Source organism: Sinocyclocheilus anshuiensis, unplaced genomic scaffold (genome assembly GCF_001515605.1).
Source record: "Sinocyclocheilus anshuiensis isolate Anshui unplaced genomic scaffold, SAMN03320099.WGS_v1.1 scaffold330, whole genome shotgun sequence".
NCBI lineage: Eukaryota > Metazoa > Chordata > Actinopteri > Cypriniformes > Cyprinidae > Sinocyclocheilus > Sinocyclocheilus anshuiensis.
The window spans coordinates 1610409-1629056 of NW_015547689.1; the positions used below are offsets into that span (position 1 = coordinate 1610409).

At 36.6% G+C, this 18648-nt stretch overlaps 1 protein-coding gene across 3 annotated transcripts in view; it reads left to right on the forward strand.

Moving 5' to 3' along the window:
* myo5b (myosin VB) overlaps positions 1-17392 on the forward strand; it is a 61688-nt gene extending 44296 nt beyond the window's left edge. For 2 of the 3 annotated variants that reach the window (XM_016506201.1, XM_016506200.1), the window contains exons 19-40: positions 1550-1761; positions 1852-2008; positions 2099-2338; positions 2429-2665; positions 4024-4108; positions 5892-6037; positions 6132-6251; positions 6353-6487; positions 7098-7166; positions 9020-9259; positions 10239-10321; positions 12067-12144; positions 12349-12547; positions 12998-13091; positions 13175-13306; positions 13384-13535; positions 14023-14112; positions 14297-14447; positions 14552-14846; positions 14942-15116; positions 15199-15279; positions 16112-17392. In XM_016506201.1, the coding sequence (XP_016361687.1) occupies positions 1550-1761; positions 1852-2008; positions 2099-2338; positions 2429-2665; positions 4024-4108; positions 5892-6037; positions 6132-6251; positions 6353-6487; positions 7098-7166; positions 9020-9259; positions 10239-10321; positions 12067-12144; positions 12349-12547; positions 12998-13091; positions 13175-13306; positions 13384-13535; positions 14023-14112; positions 14297-14447; positions 14552-14846; positions 14942-15116; positions 15199-15279; positions 16112-16264 (3324 nt within the window). In that variant the 3' untranslated portion in view covers positions 16265-17392. The remainder of the gene's footprint in view (positions 1-1549; positions 1762-1851; positions 2009-2098; positions 2339-2428; positions 2666-4023; positions 4109-5891; positions 6038-6131; positions 6252-6352; positions 6488-7097; positions 7167-9019; positions 9260-10238; positions 10322-12066; positions 12145-12348; positions 12548-12997; positions 13092-13174; positions 13307-13383; positions 13536-14022; positions 14113-14296; positions 14448-14551; positions 14847-14941; positions 15117-15198; positions 15280-16111) is intronic. The other variant, XM_016506202.1, reaches the window with a different exon arrangement.
* The last annotated feature ends 1256 nt before the right edge of the window (positions 17393-18648 follow it).

Sequence of the window (18648 nt, forward strand, 5' to 3'; positions counted from 1 at the left end):
CTGTCAGATCTCTATTGCGAAAAATTACATTGTGTTTGATGCAAAACCAACTCGATGAAATCAAAAGAAAAAACACTGTAACTGTATATTTTTGTTTTCTCAAGCAAAGCAAATTTTCAAAATCCACTGATAACATCTTCTTACATTTTTGGTCATAGACAACGTATGTTGAAGATATACGTTATTGTCAACGTTATTGCTTAAGCGGTAAATTAAAAAAAAATGTTTATAAAAACGTGGGCTATATAAAATTTTAATAATAACAAACATCATATTGTTCCCTTTGTTTTGCGTATGCTCGTGTCGCTTACAATTAAAGTCCTTCTCTGATTTTATTATTGTTTGCAAGGTTGCAACGTTACTTTTCAATATTTTCAATATTTTTGGGTATTTTGCATGGTCTGTTATTGTCACCCGAGTAGTGTCACCCGGGTGGGAGTTTTAACTCATATTCACTGGGAATAAAAAAATAATTTAGCTGATGCAGAGACATATAGACCGAGGGGATCCTCCCATCTCCCCACCCTCTGATTACGTATCATAACGTAACTACGTGTAAATGTTATTTGGTGGTTTTTACTTGGAAAACCAGCTATATTTAACTATGGATAAACCTGAAACGATAGAAGGATTGGAGATGAATTTCATTTACAAATAAGGTAGGAAATGTGCATACTTTTAAATTGACACCTGCCACGGTGTTTCTTATTTGTCCTCTGTGATCCCTTTTGAGTGTAAATTCAACCACTTTTTATACCACTCAAATTATATTTGAGTGGTATAAAAATACCAATGTATGTGTGGACATGGCCTAAGTTGACAAAAAACAGTGGGGGGGGGGGGGGGGTCTTATCACTCAGCATACCCGGTTAAAAAAGTCACCGCTCGCCACTGTATTATATATTTACGTTTCAAATAAATGCTGTTGTTTTGAACTTTCTATTCTATTCTATTTCCATCAAACAATCCTGAAAAAAGTATCACGGTTACCACAAATATGTTAAGCAGCACAACTGTTTTTCAACATTGATAATAAGAAAAAATGTTTCTTGAGCACTGGATCAGCATATTAGAATGATTTCTGTTGGATCGTGTGACACTGGAGACTGGAGTAATGGCTGCTGAATATTCAGCCCACTTTGCCATCATAAAAATAAATTCAAAGATTAAAATGTACATTAAAAATTAAAAAATAATTTTAAAGTTATTTTATGTTGTGATATTTCGTAATATTACTGTTTATTTTTGACCAAATAAATGCAGCCTTGATTATAATGTTTTTCAAAAACATTTAAAAAAATCTTACTGACCCAAGACTTACAGTAGTACATTTATCTCAATAAAGAGTTTTTTATTTTTATTTTTTTTTATACAGTTTGGCATTTTTACACTTTCTGCTTGTCCGAAATAGCATTTTGGACTCTTGGGCAGTGCTCAGGGGTTAAATATGCCTTCTTCAACATGAAAAATATTTTATTAATGTTTATTCAAGGATATTTGTCATGAATAAACCTGTTAAATGTGACTCTTAACTTAATTTCTCCTTCAGGATCCAGATAAGTTCCAGTTTGGAAAGACAAAGATTTTCTTCAGGGCAGGTCAGGTGGCCTATCTGGAGAAGCTCCGAGCTGATAAGTTCCGCTTCGCCTGCATTAAGATCCAGAAGACAGTGCGAGGATGGCTGCAGAGAATTCGGTACCGCAAGATCCGCAAGTCTGCTATCACTCTGCAGAGATATGGCCGGGGTTACTTGGCACGCAGGTGAATGTTTGAGTAGACAGCTCTTAGATTGAACTTCACTGGCATGTTTGTCGCTCTACTTACAGCTCTTGTTCTCCCATTCTCTCTCAGATATGCAGAGATGCTTCGTCTGACCCGAGCAGCACTTATTTGTCAGAAGCAGTACCGGATGGTACGAGTTCGACAGGAGTATCTGAGGATCCGGCGGGCTGTGATCACCATTCAAGCGTTTGCCCGGGGCATGTTCATACGCAGGTTATATCAGGAGGTACTGCACTGCGCTTTATTTTTTGTTTCACTCTCTTCAAGCTATGTTTCTTTAAAGCACAGTTTTAAGCTGCATTTTCTGCATTTTCAGTTCTTGCTCCATCACAAAGCCATGATTATACAGAAGACCGTCCGTGGTTGGCTCGTGAGAAAGAAGTATCTCCGTGCCCGAAATGCTGCCATTGTCATCCAGTGTTTCTACCGCCGCGTACGTGCCAAGCGCCAGCTCAAACAGCTTAAGATAGCGGCCCGTTCGGCCGAACACTTTAAAAATCTCAATGTCGGAATGGAGAACAAGATCGTGCAGCTCCAGAAGAAGATGGATAACCAGGTACAGGAAGATAATATAATGCATAAATGATTGCAGAATCACCAAAACCAACTGACATGAAGTTGAGTAGTTTATCTCTTTTCTTTACAGTCAAAAGAGCATAAAACTCAGAACGAGCAGCTGAATGTTACTAACACTGCTCTGGGATCAGAGGTCACTAAGCTCCAGAAAGAACTGGAGACTCTCCGCATTCGGCAGACTGCTGGCACTCAGGTGACATCACTGCAGGAAGAGCTTGAGAAGTTGAGGGTGGAGCTTCAGGAAGCCCACGCCCAGAGGAAGCAGATAGAGGAGGAGTTCAGCAACGAGAAACAAGAACTCGAACAGGTGAGAAAGGATGCTCAGATAACTAGTTGATGTTTGTTGATGTTCTTTGTCTCAAGATTTGTTTTCGTATTTCTGCATCATTTAAGTTTGAGGGTAAATAGTTGAATGTTACAAAAACAGATCAGTGCATTTAGCTTTTCAGTTTCCACAGAAAAAATGACACTCTATCTCTCATAACAGGGCAGCTGTTACATAACTAATGTCTGTCATGCACAAGCAAAGTTAATAATGCATGGAAATTGTTTAAGAGGATTGACCAGCTCACAAAAGGTCTCTTGAAATGGAATAATCAGCTAGTTTGTCTTTAATGTGAATCATCTCCCTCATGTTTTGATGGTAAGAGTTAAAAATAATAAATGTAAATTATAGTAATGACTTAAAATATATTCACTGCACTTCAGTAGTGTTTAAGTTTATTCTCTTATTTTTCTTGTTTTTTTTTTTTTGTAATAGAAACATATAATAAATATATATGTTTATATATACATACACTACCATTCAAAAGTTTTGAGATCGTAAGATTTTTAATGTTTTTGAAAGTCTCTTATTTTCATCAAGGCTGCATTTATTTCATCAAAACTACAGTAAAAACAGTAATATTGTATAATATTATTACAATTAAAAATAACTGTTTTCTATTTGAATATATTTTAAAATGTAATTTATTTCTTTGTTGGCAAAGCTGAATTTTTAGTAGCCATTAGTCCAGTCCTCAGTGTCACATGATCTTTCAGAAATCATTCTATGAATCTGATTTGATACTCAAGAAACATCTTATTATTATCAGTGTTGAAAAGAGTTGTGCTACTTAATATTTTATTAAAAACCGTGATACATTTGAATGCAATTTAATTATTGTATCAAATTCAATGCAATAATTGAATTTTTGCATTTTCTGCCCCCGTCGTTATGGATTTGCATCTTGATTCAGACTTGAATGACAGACTAGCATTTTGACACCGCGAGCTACATGATTTCTAACCTTATCTCCATATAAAATACAAGAGGTTTATATCAGTAGTCCCATATTCATAATTGTGACATGCATGCAGTGTGTGCATATAAACACAAAATCGAGGACACTGATCGGGACATCCCTAAAAGGGACATATCAAATAATAAGATGGTTTTAAATAATTATTCATTTTATTTTAATTCAGATTTTCACTCAAATTGTTATGCTGATAATATACTTGAATATATTTAATATTAAATAAGAAAAATACAAAATATTAAATAAAATCTCAAACTTGTGGACCCCACTGTATATAATCTGAACTGGCTTTCTTACAGTTGAACTTGCTCGTTTATCTGATGGTTTGAGACGAAAGTGTGGTGACTTTTCCTTCCTTTTGCAGAGGGTGGAGGAGCTGGAGAAAGAGAACACACTCTTGAAGAAGGAGAAAGAAGAGGTGAACCGCAGAATCCAGAACCCCACTCAGGGTGAGTTTCATGCTTCAGAGTCACATGCACACTCAGAGCATTTGGAGGAAGGAGTATGAGGAAAGGATGTGTGGCTTGCCTGGAGGGCTGGGCTGGTTTTGTTTGACGCACAAGAGGGTCTGTGTGCAGAAGTGGGATGAGAGAGAACAGAAACTGCATTGGATTTCAGTGGAGGAATGTGAAACTGCTTCTTTACCTGCACAACTAAAACCTGACCATTGTATCAAGCTGGTTCACATGCGAGAATGCTATTTGAAACCCAAGGTTTGGTCTCAATACGCTTTCTATTTGTTAAATGTCGCTTTAGCGAGTTTGTTCTGTGCTTATTTTCCTCAGTGCTGTTCTACTGTCGAGGCTGTTTAAGTTGTTTTAAAACGCTATTCAATGGACTGTTATGAATGGAGTGATTGTTTTGACAAATGACAACTTTCATCAGTTTTTGTTAACAGTGTCTTTGGTAGGAAACAGAATTTTTTCTTTTCTGGTCTTTATTTCGGCCAATATAAACTGTCTGTTATTTTACAAAGGGTAAAGGTGACCCTCACATCATTCCAAATGACTTCCTTTTCATTTGCTGACCTTTTTTTCATTTGCTTTTTGTCCATGCAGTGTAAGTCTATGGAGTCCAGTCAGTGTTGTTTTGGACCCCATTGATTTTGTATTGTATTGACAAAAACAGTTCTTCAGAATACCTTCTTTTGTGTTTCACAAAATAAAAGAAGTCACACAGGTTTGAAATGACATGAGGGTGCGTAAATGGTGACTGGATTTTGTGCAATTTGTGCAATTTGTCTTGTGCAATTCAAGTGAATAGGACAGTTGATGCTGGAGGCACAATCAAGCTTGCATGTGGTATTGATAAATCAGATAAAATTCACAATAACCAACCGTTTTAACATATGAAATACCCTTTTGTTTTGAAATTTCTGTAACAGTTGAATAAAACAAAAATAAATTGGAGGAACATTTACAAAAAAATTAAATACAGAATAAGCCTTTGATGACGGACCATATTTTTCTAGTATGTCTGTAATGGAGCTTCACTCATTCTTAACGTCAGTGTTTCAAATAAAAGGGTCAAAGGAAACTTGTCACAGGTTTATAATACCGTTATCTTAGTATGATAATTATCTCCTAATTATGGATGGCTGCTTCATCAAACTATCAGACCATACATCTGATAGCACTTTCAGAATCTGTTCAAAGGATGTGATTAGAGGCATTCACACAGTACATACAACTTTGAGTACAGTGGAGTAGAGTTTGCTTTAAGTCGGCAATGATGTTTCGATTATAATATGCATTGTGAATGCAGAGTACAAGAGAAGGTGCTTATTTTATTTCTATTGAGATTACAGAATCAAGAACATATTGTAACCTACACATAGATGTTCAAAGGTCTTCCATCAGAGTAATAAAGATCTTTTATTGCTCGATAAAATATCAATCAAGCCGAAGATCAATAAAAGATTGTTAAAAGTGTTATCATCACTGTCACATTGCATAATATTCAAGTGGACTCGGCAACACAAAACCTGTAGTGTGAATGTAAAATGAACTGAGACCTCACAACTAAAATGGATCAAAAGAGGTTTCAGTTTTTCATACCTTTTAGATACTGAATGAAAAGCCCTAATTAGAGCTAGATTATGAGAAAGATACGTTTTTCACACACATGATACCGAAATATTCAGCTTGTGAAAGTTGATACAGGTGAATGGGAGCAGCATGTCATCTGGTTCATTGCTTTATTCCTGTGTGTGAATGCCTTTTTGTCTCTCAGGTCAGGGCAGCGATGCGTCTCAGAAAGAGACCCGTCTGCAAGTTGAACTGGATGAGGAGAGGCAACGATATCAGAACCTGGTGAAAGAATATTCCAGACTGGAGCAGAGATACGAAAATCTGCAGGAGGACTTGTCCTCCATGAAGGTAACGCTTTGACAATAAGTCTGAAATTCTGGAATTTGCTTCTTTTTTTTTTTTTTGGTTGTTTTTAACGTCTTTATGGTTTTCCACATTCTAGTTCCATCCTGGCCACCGGAGGAACCCCTCTAACCAGAGCAGTCTGGGCTCGGACTCCAACTACACCTCCATCAGTATGTCAGAGGTGGGAGACACTGATGACACCATCCAGCAGGTGGAGGTAATGTTATTTCACTGAATCTGCCAACAAACACCAGCAGACTTTGAAAAGGGTATAAAGGCACTTCAGAATGAGCATTAATGTGGTTTGTCTCCATGCAGGAGATGGGCATAGAGAAGGCTGCCATGGACCTCAGCGTTTTCATGAAGTTACAGAAGCGTGTACGAGAGCTGGAGCAGGAAAGAAAGAGGCTGCAGACCAATCTAGAGAAAGTAGAGGAACTGAGCAAACGCAAGGCATGTTTATTTGTCATGTCTTCTCTGCTTTCTTACATTTCTCACAGTTGCCACAAAACAAAAGAAAACAACAAATAGAAATTACAAAATGTTTAACAAAACAAAAAACAATTTTTTTTTTAAATAAAACCATAAATATATAAAACAAAAACAATTTTAAAATAAAAGTACAAAATAAAATGAAATACAAAATAATTACTCTCTATATTAGCAATATATTTTAAGACATTTAAAAATTCAGTCTCAAGCTGTGACTTAAACTAAAGTCTATTGGCCTTAACTTGAAATATGACAACAAAGGAAAGAAAACTGACTGTTTAATCATTTGATAGGGTGAATGTATGTGTTAATACAAATTATCTTAAATAATGAAGCTTTGTTGATTGTTATGTGTTGATACTTTTTATGCTCTCATTACGTTTGTAGAAACAGAAGTTAACCTGAATGACTGCTAAACATTTCCCACTTTTTGGCCATAGGTTACAACATCATAAACACCAGTTATCTTTTCTGATGGTCCCTCTTCTGGACTTGCAACAGCATGGTCCTCTGCTTTATCAGTCAGCTTATGTTTACATTAATTTTTTTCATTCATTCTTTTATCTTATAGGGAAATGAGCCCAAGAGCTCCACGTCAGAGGAGGATATAAATGCAGACCTGGCCTACAACAGTCTGAAGGTAAGAGTCAGACCAGCTCAGTGTAATGGTCATGCCGCTCTATCTCCAGTCAAATGTCTGTCTTGGTGCTCATTGATTTGTTCTGCACTGGGGCCGCTCTGCTGCTGGTTGTCCTGCCTGTTAAACTCTGGGTGAGTGGAATGATGCAGAAATGTAATGTATTGGCAGGAAGGCACATAATAATAATAATAATTCATTACATTTATATAGCGCTTTTCTAGGCACTCAAAGCGCTGAAGCCACTAGATGCAGTGCTGCTGCGTTCGTGCGTTAATTACAAATATTGCGGGAAAAGAGAACATCAATGTGGAGATCTTGTTTACGTCAAAACTGAAACCAAGCCGTTCACACAGAACGCATATTTCGTGCATTTTCTAGAGGGACATCTATCACAGTTGCACTCGCGTCTCGCACAAAAGAGCCGCATGTTTAGAAAGCCATGTAAAATTAATGCAGGTTACACTTTTAAAAAACATGTCTGAAGACTTTATGGCGGTTTTCCCCCATCCTACCACATCAAGTTTTTAAATGAAGAAAGTACCCTGTGATTGTTTTTCGGTCCTTTGTATTAAACTATACATACATGCATGATGCTGTTTTGTATCTAATTGTTTAAAGGGGTCCTATTATGCTTTTTCACTTTTTCAAATTTAGTTTTTCAGTCATTTTGACAGCCCTACTCTCTAATTTGCTTTGAAAATTATATAGCATAAAAACTCAAGATTAAATAGTGCAAACAAACAATATCAAATGAAAAGTAGTACAACGGTAAAAAAATAATGAATTTAATATTAAGAAATGCATAAATGCAAATATATTTGCTCATTCATTCAAATACATACATTCATTACTATACATTTTCATATGCATTTTACTTTTCATTTGATAATTTTTGCAATCAATTTATATGTGTGTATATATATATATATATATATATATATTGACGTCATCAGCGACTAGTCGACTTCGACTCGACTTTCATCATATAAAAGTCGACTTCAAAAAATCAGAAGTAATAATATATATTTATAATTTTGATTGAAAATAAACTATAGAATGCTAGATTTTATAGTATTATTCTTTTAATTGAAATTGAAATTCTGAATATAATAATACATTATAAATTCTACATAAATAGATGTACAACAATCTTGGTCTAGTCTTGAAGCCGCACACAGGCAGATGGCTAATAAGAAATCAAATTTAATCCTTTGTGTCCTAAAGTTGTTGTTTTTTTGTCAGCTCTAATTTTTTCCATCATGTGATTGTGATCTTCCTCGGACACCTCACAAGCCCTTAACACTTTAATATCAGCAATCAGTCATTTATCTGAGTACGAGGGCGTGTTGAAACCCCGACGGCAGGCTCGGTTTAACAGCTTTGACCAGAGAACAAAGTACAAGAATGAAGACACCAGAGCCAAAAGTTGACCTGCTGGCTGTGCAGCTGAATGTGGAGCTCAAGGCAGTAGAATTGCGTAACTGATTTGTTTGTTTTCTTAAAGCGCCCCAACATTGCACGTTGAGCTTATATAATAATTGCTGATGGTTCTTGTTCTGTAGTGCTCAAACACTCTGTGTCTGATCAAAACTTTAGCTATGGTTGTTCGATTTCCTTGGATAAAATTACTGCAGTTACTGCAGTCAGCATTGCTTGTTTTTTGTGAGTCCCTCTCTTTCTGTTTCAAAGTTTCTTTCTCTCACATAAACAAACATTCGTTCAGGCTTATTTACAACTTTTTGCCTCCGGTCACTTTTGATGGCTTTTAATAAAAATAAATCCTTTAAGTGTTACAAAATACAGACAATTTACCCTCTTTCAGACTGTGTTCATAAAATGTGTTCTGTTTACAGCGGCAAGAGCTCGAGACTGAGAATAAGAAGTTGAAGAATGACCTGAACGAGTTGAGGAAAGCGGTGGCCGACAGGGCCTCTGAGAACAACTCATCCAATGAACTTCAAGAGGGCTACAGCCTGCTGCTGAATCAGCTCAAAGCGGCCAATGAGGAGCTGGATGTGCGCAAGGAAGAGGTCCTCATGCTCAAGACCCAAATCGTGAACTCCACGAGGCAGTCAGAGAGCATAAACCACATTGTGAGTCTGAAAACATCACCACCCCTCAGTCGACATTTTATACATTTGACCTTTGTGGGCTTCTGATCCAGTTTTTTTTTTACAGCTGTTGTCTTACCAAATGAAGCTATTGTAGTATGTCATCAGACTTTCTAACCCATTAGCATCCCATCAGGCTTCAGTGGAGGTGCCTTGAATGGAAAGCTTCTTTATCTTTTATAAAAGCAATCAGACATGGAGACATTGCATGGGATAAGATGGGATATAATGGGCTTTGATGGAGCTCAGAGTAATTTAAGTTCAGGGAAAGTTCAGCGTAATAACGATGGTGTGTCTGAGCTTTACAAAACCTGCACTGCTAGTGAAAATGACTTTACCTGCCTGTCTGAATCTGCTGAGTTTGGCAAATCATTGTCAGCATTGGTTATGCACAAAAAGAAAGCTCTTTTTCTCATACTTGGTGTTATATTTGTGACCCTGGACCACAAAACCAGTCTTAAGTCGCTGGGGTATATTTGTAGCAATAGCCAAAAATGCATTGTATGGGTCAAAATTACTGATTTTTTTTATGCCAAAAATCATTAGGATATTAAGTAAAGATCATGTTCCATTAAGATATTCTGTAAATTCCCTACTGTAAATATATCAAAATATCAGTTTTGATTAGTAATATGCATTGCTAAGAACTTCATTTGGACAACTTTAAAGGCGATTTTCTCAATATTTTGATTTTTTTGCACCCTCAGATTCCAGATTTTCAAATAGTTGTATCTCGGATGATGTATAAATCTCAGATGATGTATAAATCTCACTTTCGAAAAATTGACCGTTATGACTGGTTTTGTGGTCCAGGGTCACATTTGTATAACTTTTATGAGTAGCTGAAATGGAGTGTCCAGAAGACAAAAAACTATTTTCTTGAAGAATGCTTCAATACATAAAAATATCTGTAAACATACACTTGTTGTTTCCTATTGATATATTTGTTTCATTCAAACAGGATTCCAGTGATGTATCAGAATGGACCAACAACAAGAAGCCTGTGGACGCGGTGGACACTGTTGATGCACCTGATTTAAAGAAGTCAGTCCAATCTACATAATGAAAGGCTTTCATCAGCTCTCCTCCATGTGCTTATTTGTCTTTTTTAATGAAGATTGAATCCAGTGGTATTGACTGTTCATTTGAGTTCAGAGCAGCTCTCTGATTCAGCTCTTCATGCTCTGTTTACTTTCATTTACAGCAGTATATCTCTGTTTTCTGACCCACATTACTGGAGATCTAATCACTTCTCATGAATTAGCATAGTGCTGCCTCAAACAAGCATTCACAGTCTCAAAGCTCATATTTTAAAAGTTATCTGCAATATTTCTATCAAATTTATAGACCACCACCACTGGTGGCGAGTTGGAGACAATTTACTGGCCATGCATATTTTTATGCCATGAAACTTTATTTTGCATTCATACAAGTTCAAAATTTGTATTCAAAAATAGTTACTTTTATATTTTTATATTCTGTTGCACTACAGTGTCTTGTCTAATGATCTAAAACAAAGGTGAGCTTTAAAGATAACAGAGAACATATTTAGTGACGACAATGATTTTTTATTTCTTGGTAGAAATTGAGTTATAAATTGGAAAAAAATGACACATTTTTATACTTTCCACTAACTTAGGAACCACACACAGGATTGTGGGATATTATAGACAGCAAATGATACTTCTAAAACCAACTAGATGAAGGGTTTTGCAGATTTTAGGTGCAGCCATGGAGTTTTAGTGAATTAAAACATTGCTACTTCTTAAAGGTAAATTTTAACTAAAGAGTAAATGGTGATTTAAATCACGTCACAACAGTTTGGGGGCACTAAGATATTTTTTTTTAGATTAATACTTTTATTCATCAAGTATTCATTAAACGGATCAAACGTGACAGTTAAGACTTTTATAATGCTAACAGGAAATTTATATTAAAAAAAAAAACAGTCTCCAAACTTTTAAACGGTAGATCAACGAGGGTCAGTCTATCGTTCTCACAGTTTGATTTAAACTAAATTTTAAATTGCAATTCCATATAAAGTTACTGACCAGCTGGCAAGTAAATTTTTTATAAACTCGCAAAAGCTACTTTTGCCCCCTTTTGGCACTTACTGAGTGTTTATTTTGGACTCTAAATAGTGTATTAAAAAGGTGCCACAGTACAGTCTATTTAAATTGTCATCTCTGGCTTTTTATCTTTTTACCTCTGGCCAGTGCACTGTTCCATCTGAACCTTCATACTGTTCTATATCCATCCAGGCTGTTCTGAATTCAGGACACTTTATCTCTCTCACATTTTTAAAGTGGTCTTTTGAAACCGAGAGTGGCAGATGTTAGATGAGGTACTCATTACCTGTGAAAGAATACATTTTCGTACTCTGTGGTCTCAGGACTGGGCACTTTAAACAGCAGCTGATTTCTCATGCATGCGTTTTTCCTCCTTTCTCTATTTCTCATTTCCTTTGAGTGCCACATCTCCTTACAGACATTGCTTGGGCAGGCAGCTCACCTAAAAAAAACTGAAACATTATATCCCCAAGAAATAGCCAAAGTCATAGCAGCTACATGACCTCTTTACTTGAAGATAACATGGATGAAATGGAGATGGGTAATTCAGATGTGCCCTCATGCTCAAGCTGACGTCTACACAGACTAATCTAACCTGCCATGCCTTGCTTTGCTTCACTAACTGGCCCTGCCATCTTGTCATTCTTCTCTTTTGCTTTCTCTCCTGTCTGTCTGCTGCCGCTTCTCTGTCTCTTTGGCTCTCCGTTACTCGGATGCCAGTAAAGCACAAGACTGGGGTTATTTGAATGAAGATGGGGAGCTTGGCCTGGCCTACCAGGGTCTAAAGCAAGTTGCCAGGTTGTGCTTTAAATTTCTTGGATTTCCCTCCAGGTTTAACTCTGGGTTTCGATTTCGAGGCCTGTTTTTGTTTTTCAATCAGTAAAGGACCATCGGGCATATATTGACTTTTGTCATTTTGAGAAGTGTTTTGAGGACTAACTGAAGTATATAGACAGTTTACACTCACTTATACTATAGTGTGGCATGTTTGGATGTGTTCAGGCTGCTGGAGGCCCAGCTTCAGACGAAGTCTCGACAGCACAAGGATGAGTTGGAGGCTCTCCACACGCAAATCGAACTGCAGAAGGACAATCTGGAGAAGAAGCAGGAAATGCTGGACCACTTTTCTACACTTTCTCCTGAAGCTCTGGTGGAGTTCAGCGTGCAGCAGGAGATCACGCGCCTCACCAATGAAAACCTAGTGAGACCTTATCTTAAGTATAATTTTTGTAATCGGTATTATTGTCTTATTTATTATTAGTATTTTATTTATTTATCATTTAAAAATGTCCTTTAAACAAGATCAATAGTGTTTTCAGAGAATTGATTTTGAATGAAGCATATTTTTTCTTACCTTAATTGTTTGTGTTGCTTTAAGCATAAATCTCTGAATTATGTTAGATTTATGGTAAAACAAATAAACTGTTTGCCATTGGGATAAGAAAAATAAAACAAGCAATCTCAAAAAAAATTTTTTTGCTAAAACATATCTTGTTTTAAGAATATTTACATATTTTGACTTGAAAACAAAACAATTATTTTTCAATGAGCCTTCAAACTATTAGCCATTGGTTCAAAAAGAGCTGTAAAGTATCATTATACCCAACACACAATATTGACATTCTCACTCAAGTTGATGATTGTTCTCTAGGATCTAAAGGAACTTGTCGAGAAGTTGGAGAAGAATGAGAAGAAGCTGAAGAAGCAGTTGAGGATCTATATGAAAAAAGTGCAAGAGCTGGAAGGTTATACATCTGCCTATCATCTGTGTATTGAATGTTTTCTCGTGGTACCGCTATTTTCTGATGTGCTGTTGTTCTTCATACAGTGTCTCAGGCCACTAGGAGCAGACCAGAGCTGACTCGTCAGGTCACCGTACAGAGGAAAGACAAGGACTTTGAAGGCATGCTGGAGTACTACAAAGAAGATGAGGCTTTGTTAGTCAAGTCATTAATTACAGGTATGTGTGGTTACATGCAGGCATGTTTTAATGTGGAGGTCCTGTAGCTGTGATAAACACACAGGTCTTGTCTTTAGACATGAAGCCCAATGTGGTGTCCGCCACTGTCCCCTGCCTCCCTGCCTACATCCTCTTCATGTGTATCCGTCATGCCGACTACATCAACGATGACCAGAAAGTTCATTCACTCCTTACCACAACCATCAATGCCATCAAAAAGGTCCTGAAGGTATGTATACTGTATGTAATCACATCAACACACTCCCAGAATTCAAACCAGCTACACTACTCAGACGTTTGTTTTTTTTAAAGAGAAATTAATACTTTTATTCAGCAATGATGTATTAAATTGATTAAAAGTTTCAATAAAGGCATTTATAATGTTACTAAAATGTTCTATTAACATAAATGCTTTTCAGCAAATAATCCTGGAAAATACGTATTATGGTTTCCACCGCATTATTAAGCAGCACAACTGTTTTTCAACATTGATAATAATAAAGAAAAGTTTTTTGAGCACCAAATCAGCGTATTACAATGATTTCTGACAGATTATGTGAAACTGAAGACGGGAGTAATTGCTGCTGAAAATTCAGCTTTGCCATTACAGGAAAAAATGACATGTTAGAATATAGAATATATAAAATAGAAAACAGTATTTTAATTAAAATAATATTCCATCATTCCTGTTTTGTTTTTTTTAATCTTCTCTCCAGAGAAACAGCGATGACTTTGAGATGACCTCCTTCTGGCTGGCAAATACTAGTCGACTTCTACATTGTCTGAAGCAGTACAGCGGGGATGAGGTGAGATTTTACTGTGGCTATTTTATCTTGTCCAGTGATGATTTCAGCTGCAAATATAAGAGTCAGTTCCATGTACTGTATTTTAACATATTAAGTACAGATAATGCGTGAAAAGTGTGGTTTTAAGCCTCTGGTGACCCCGTCTAGATCACTGGTATGATTTGGCTGTTGCTTCCTGTCATAGGCGTTTATGACGCAGAACATTGCCAAGCAGAACGAGCACTGCCTGAAGAACTTTGACCTGGCCGAGTATCGGCAGGTTCTGAGTGACCTTTCCATCCAGATCTATCAGCAGCTCGTCAGAATAGCGGAAGGCATCATGCAACCCATGATTGGTGGGTACAGAGAGACACCGGACCAATATAAACTAATAATGGAATTGTTTGCACATTCTGATATTTCATAATGAATGCATGTTTTTTGTGTTTGATTTTGGCAGTTTCTGCCATGCTTGAGAGCGAGAGCATCCCCAGCCTGGCCGGAGTGAAGCCCATGGGCTACAGGAACCGCTCCTCTAGTTTGGACTGTGAGAGTGGAGGTCCAGCGGGCTACACGCTGCAGGCCCTGGTCAAGCAGCTGGGACAGTTTTACACCATCATGGCGGACCACGGCCTGGACCCTGAGATCAGCCAGCAGGTGGTTCGCCAGCTCTTCTACTCAATCAATGCAGTGACCCTGAACAACCTGCTGCTGCGCAAAGATGTCTGTTCTTGGAGTACCGGCATGCAGCTCAGGTACACATTTGATGCTCTCAGGCAAATCCGTGGCTGTGTTATATCTTCAGAAATGTCTGATGAATGTAATGGCCGTCTCATTGGTGTCGTTTCAGGTACAACATCAGTCAGTTGGAGGAATGGCTGAGAGGAAAGAATCTGCACCAGAGTGGAGCCGTAGCCACCATGGAACCTGTTATCCAGGCCGCCCAGCTGCTGCAGGTGAAGAAGAAGACCTCCCAAGATGCTGAGGCCATTTGCTCGCTCTGTACCGCCCTCAGCTTACAGCAGGTAGACATTTGCCATTCATTCTTTCTTTATTCATAATTTTTTGTTTTCATTGACTTAATCATGCTATTCTACTTCACCTCAGATTGTGAAGATCCTCAACTTGTACACGCCACTCAATGAGTTTGAGGAACGAGTGACTGTGTCTTTCATAAGAGACATACAGGTAAACTACATACACACTATGGACATACACTTGCTAGGGTGTACCAAAATTTGAGTAGTCCGTACCAAAATCAGTAAAACTCTTTTACCACAACAAAAATAATATTCTGCTGAACACACTCATACCTAAAAAGTTTAATATGAACTAATTCAGTATATAATTAATATTAAGTAATTTCATTTATTTAATAGATATATTATAGATTAATTTTGTACACCACTGTTCAAAAGTTTGTGGTTGGTTAGGTTTATGTTTTTGAAAGAACTCTCTTATGTTCAGTGTCCAAGGCTGCATTAATTTGATCATTGTGAAATATTATTTGTTTAAAATAACCGTTTGAATATATTTTCAAATGTAATTTATTTCTGTGACGCCAAGCCTGAATTTTCAGCATCCATTACTCCAGTCTTCAGTGTCACATGATCCTTCAGAAATCATTCTAATATGTTGATTTGCTGCTCAAGAACCAATTCTTGTTATTATCATGTTGAAAACAGTTGTGCTGCTTAATATTTTTGTGGAAACTTTTCAGGATTCTTTAACTAAAAAGTTCAGCATTTATTGAATAGACAGAACAGCATTCATTTAAAATAGAAATATGCTGTAACATAATGTCTTTACTGTCATTGATTAATGCATTCTTGCTGAATAAAAATATTAATTATTATTATTATTAATAATAATGATAATATATTATTATTTTATATATTATTATTATTATATTATATTGTTATAAAGTTATTGTCGTGTTACTGAAAAATCAGTATTTTCTGCAGTGTTTGATGGCTTCTTTATGAGCATGTACAATAAATACTCTCATTTCCTTTCACAGAATCGCCTCCAAGATCGTATAGAAAACAACCAACTGCTGGTAGACACTAAGTACACCTTCCCTGTGCTCTTCCCCTACACTCCATCAGTGCTCAGTCTGGAAAACATACACATCCCTGCCTCCCTCAGCCTGGACTTCCTCACACGGGTCTGACATCTCAGTCTCTCGGTCTCACTCTGAGCTCTACCTGCAGCGGGCCCGTCACAGATCTGCTAACCCACATACTAACACCACCATACGTATGGGATTTACAGTATCCACATTTAACAAGACGGACAATCTCCCTGACCGACTAACTGTGGTGTTGAGACACGCTTTCAATAAGGGGGATACGAAGTCTAAATGATGCAGGTGTAAATAAGCTTTGACTTTTCTTCTATAACATTCTAGGCTCCCATTTAATACAAGCAAGGCTATTGTTATAGAAAGTTAAAACACTATATTTGGATTGGGATGTGTTTGTCTGTGACTAATTCTTATGATTAAATAAGTTTAATCTAAATTAAATAAAAGGGTTTTGGGCTACTGACATGAAACACTAATGCGAGATGAATGTGTCCGTACTCATGTGTCTGTATTTGTATGCACTGATTTCTTTCTGTTTGTAATGGAAAAGTGTCTTTTATTTCCCTTGCTTGTGCTGGAGCACCGTTTCATCTCAGAAACGTGGGCTCCCACTGAAGCAACACCACCATCTCCTTTTTTTTTTTTCTAGGAGAACTTTTAAAATCGGCTGCCAAGATTCATTCTCACAACCTCTAGCAAAAAGAAGCAGGAGATCTCTGCATTGCAGTGGCTCTTGCCTGTGACCAATCTGGATTGGACTCTCTGAACAGGGTCTTTTTAAGCTTTTTTTCTCCCCACGTGTTGAAGAAACAGATGCGGAGACTTGGGACCCTGAATGACAGGGCCAGCAAATGTGGCAGATCGTGAAAGTGACCATGACCAGTTGAAGGATGTGGAGCGGAGAGGATGAGGATGATGAAGGAAGTTTGACCTGGGATATTTCATATTCTGTCGAAATAAATAAACCTGTGATTGTTGGTGGAATCTAGAATGTGCTGGAAGGCATGTGCAAGTACTGTATAATGAAGAAATGTATCTTAAGAGGCGTCCTATACACTGAGATGAGTTTTATGGTGTACAGAAAAGACTCTCAAAACTACCAGGTTACTATTTAATGAAAGTAAGCAATTATCACAATTTACTTTATACTTTTGCACAGCTCTGTAAATGATTACGTGCAATCAAATAGCAATAACTACACACTGTTTACTTAAAGTACAATTTTATACAATCTCAACAATTTCCCCCTCATTTTGTATGTTGTCAACAGAATGGGCTGTTCTGCTAGAATAGTGCATCATGTCAATTCAGGATATTCTATTTTGTTTCAAAGAGGTAATTCTAATCTTTTAGTTTTAGGTTTCAAAATGTATACTAAACTGTAAAATTCTCATGTATTGCACTTTCTGGATTGAAATAGTTCTTTCAATGCCAATAAAGTAAAAACTACATTTTCATAGTTATATTATTGTATTATTTTGTAAATATATATATTGTATATTTTTTGACTATTGATTTTACATTGACCATAATGACTTTTCATGCCACAGTCCCTTGGTTTTTATGTTTTAAGGATTGTTTTTATCTTTTACTGCCCTCTACCGACCATATTTGTAACATCTTATGTTCTTATTTACATCTTATTTGTAACTCTTATCTAGAGTTGAGTCAGAGCAGAGTCTTTGTCTTATTGCTTTTAAACTCCTGATACAGCTGAGTTAGAAATTATGTATATATTTCATATATAATTTGTCTTTTTTTCAGTGACACTCAAACAGTAAGTAGGATTTTGCACTCTCGCACATTTATACATGCTATTTGTAGCATGAAGTACACTTTTTAAAGCAGATCACACCACCACTGTCACACAGTTTATTCAAGCTTTCACATTCCTTAATTATAACTTCGATAAAACACGCACATGAACACATCCTTTATACCATAAGTTACAGTTAATAATACTAAATGAAGTCTTGTGACTAAAGATCACGGCTAAGGGATGTTGTTAGTTACAAGCAGCAGGGTCTACCTTATTACTTTTATAACAATAGTATTATTTTTAACTAATTTTAAGTATTATTGACATTATTTTGTTACTGAAAAATCTGAGTAGCTCTGGCCCCGCACTCCTGGATCTCATTGAAACTTGGAAAAATATCTGGATATAAAGTTAATCACTCCAAATCATCAATAATGTTACTTAATGAATCAGAGAGGAAAAATAACCAAGATTATGCTTCTATCTTCAATTCAACAGATCATTTTACATATCTGGGTGTAAAAATTGTTCATTTACATTCACATTTACATTTAGTCATTTAGCAGATGCTTTTATCCAACGCGACTTACAATAAAAGCAGTCAAAACTAACAAAAGAGCAACAATATATAAGTGCAAATGACAAGTCTCGATTAGCTTAACGCAGTACACGTAGCATGGTGTATATATATATATATATATATATATATATA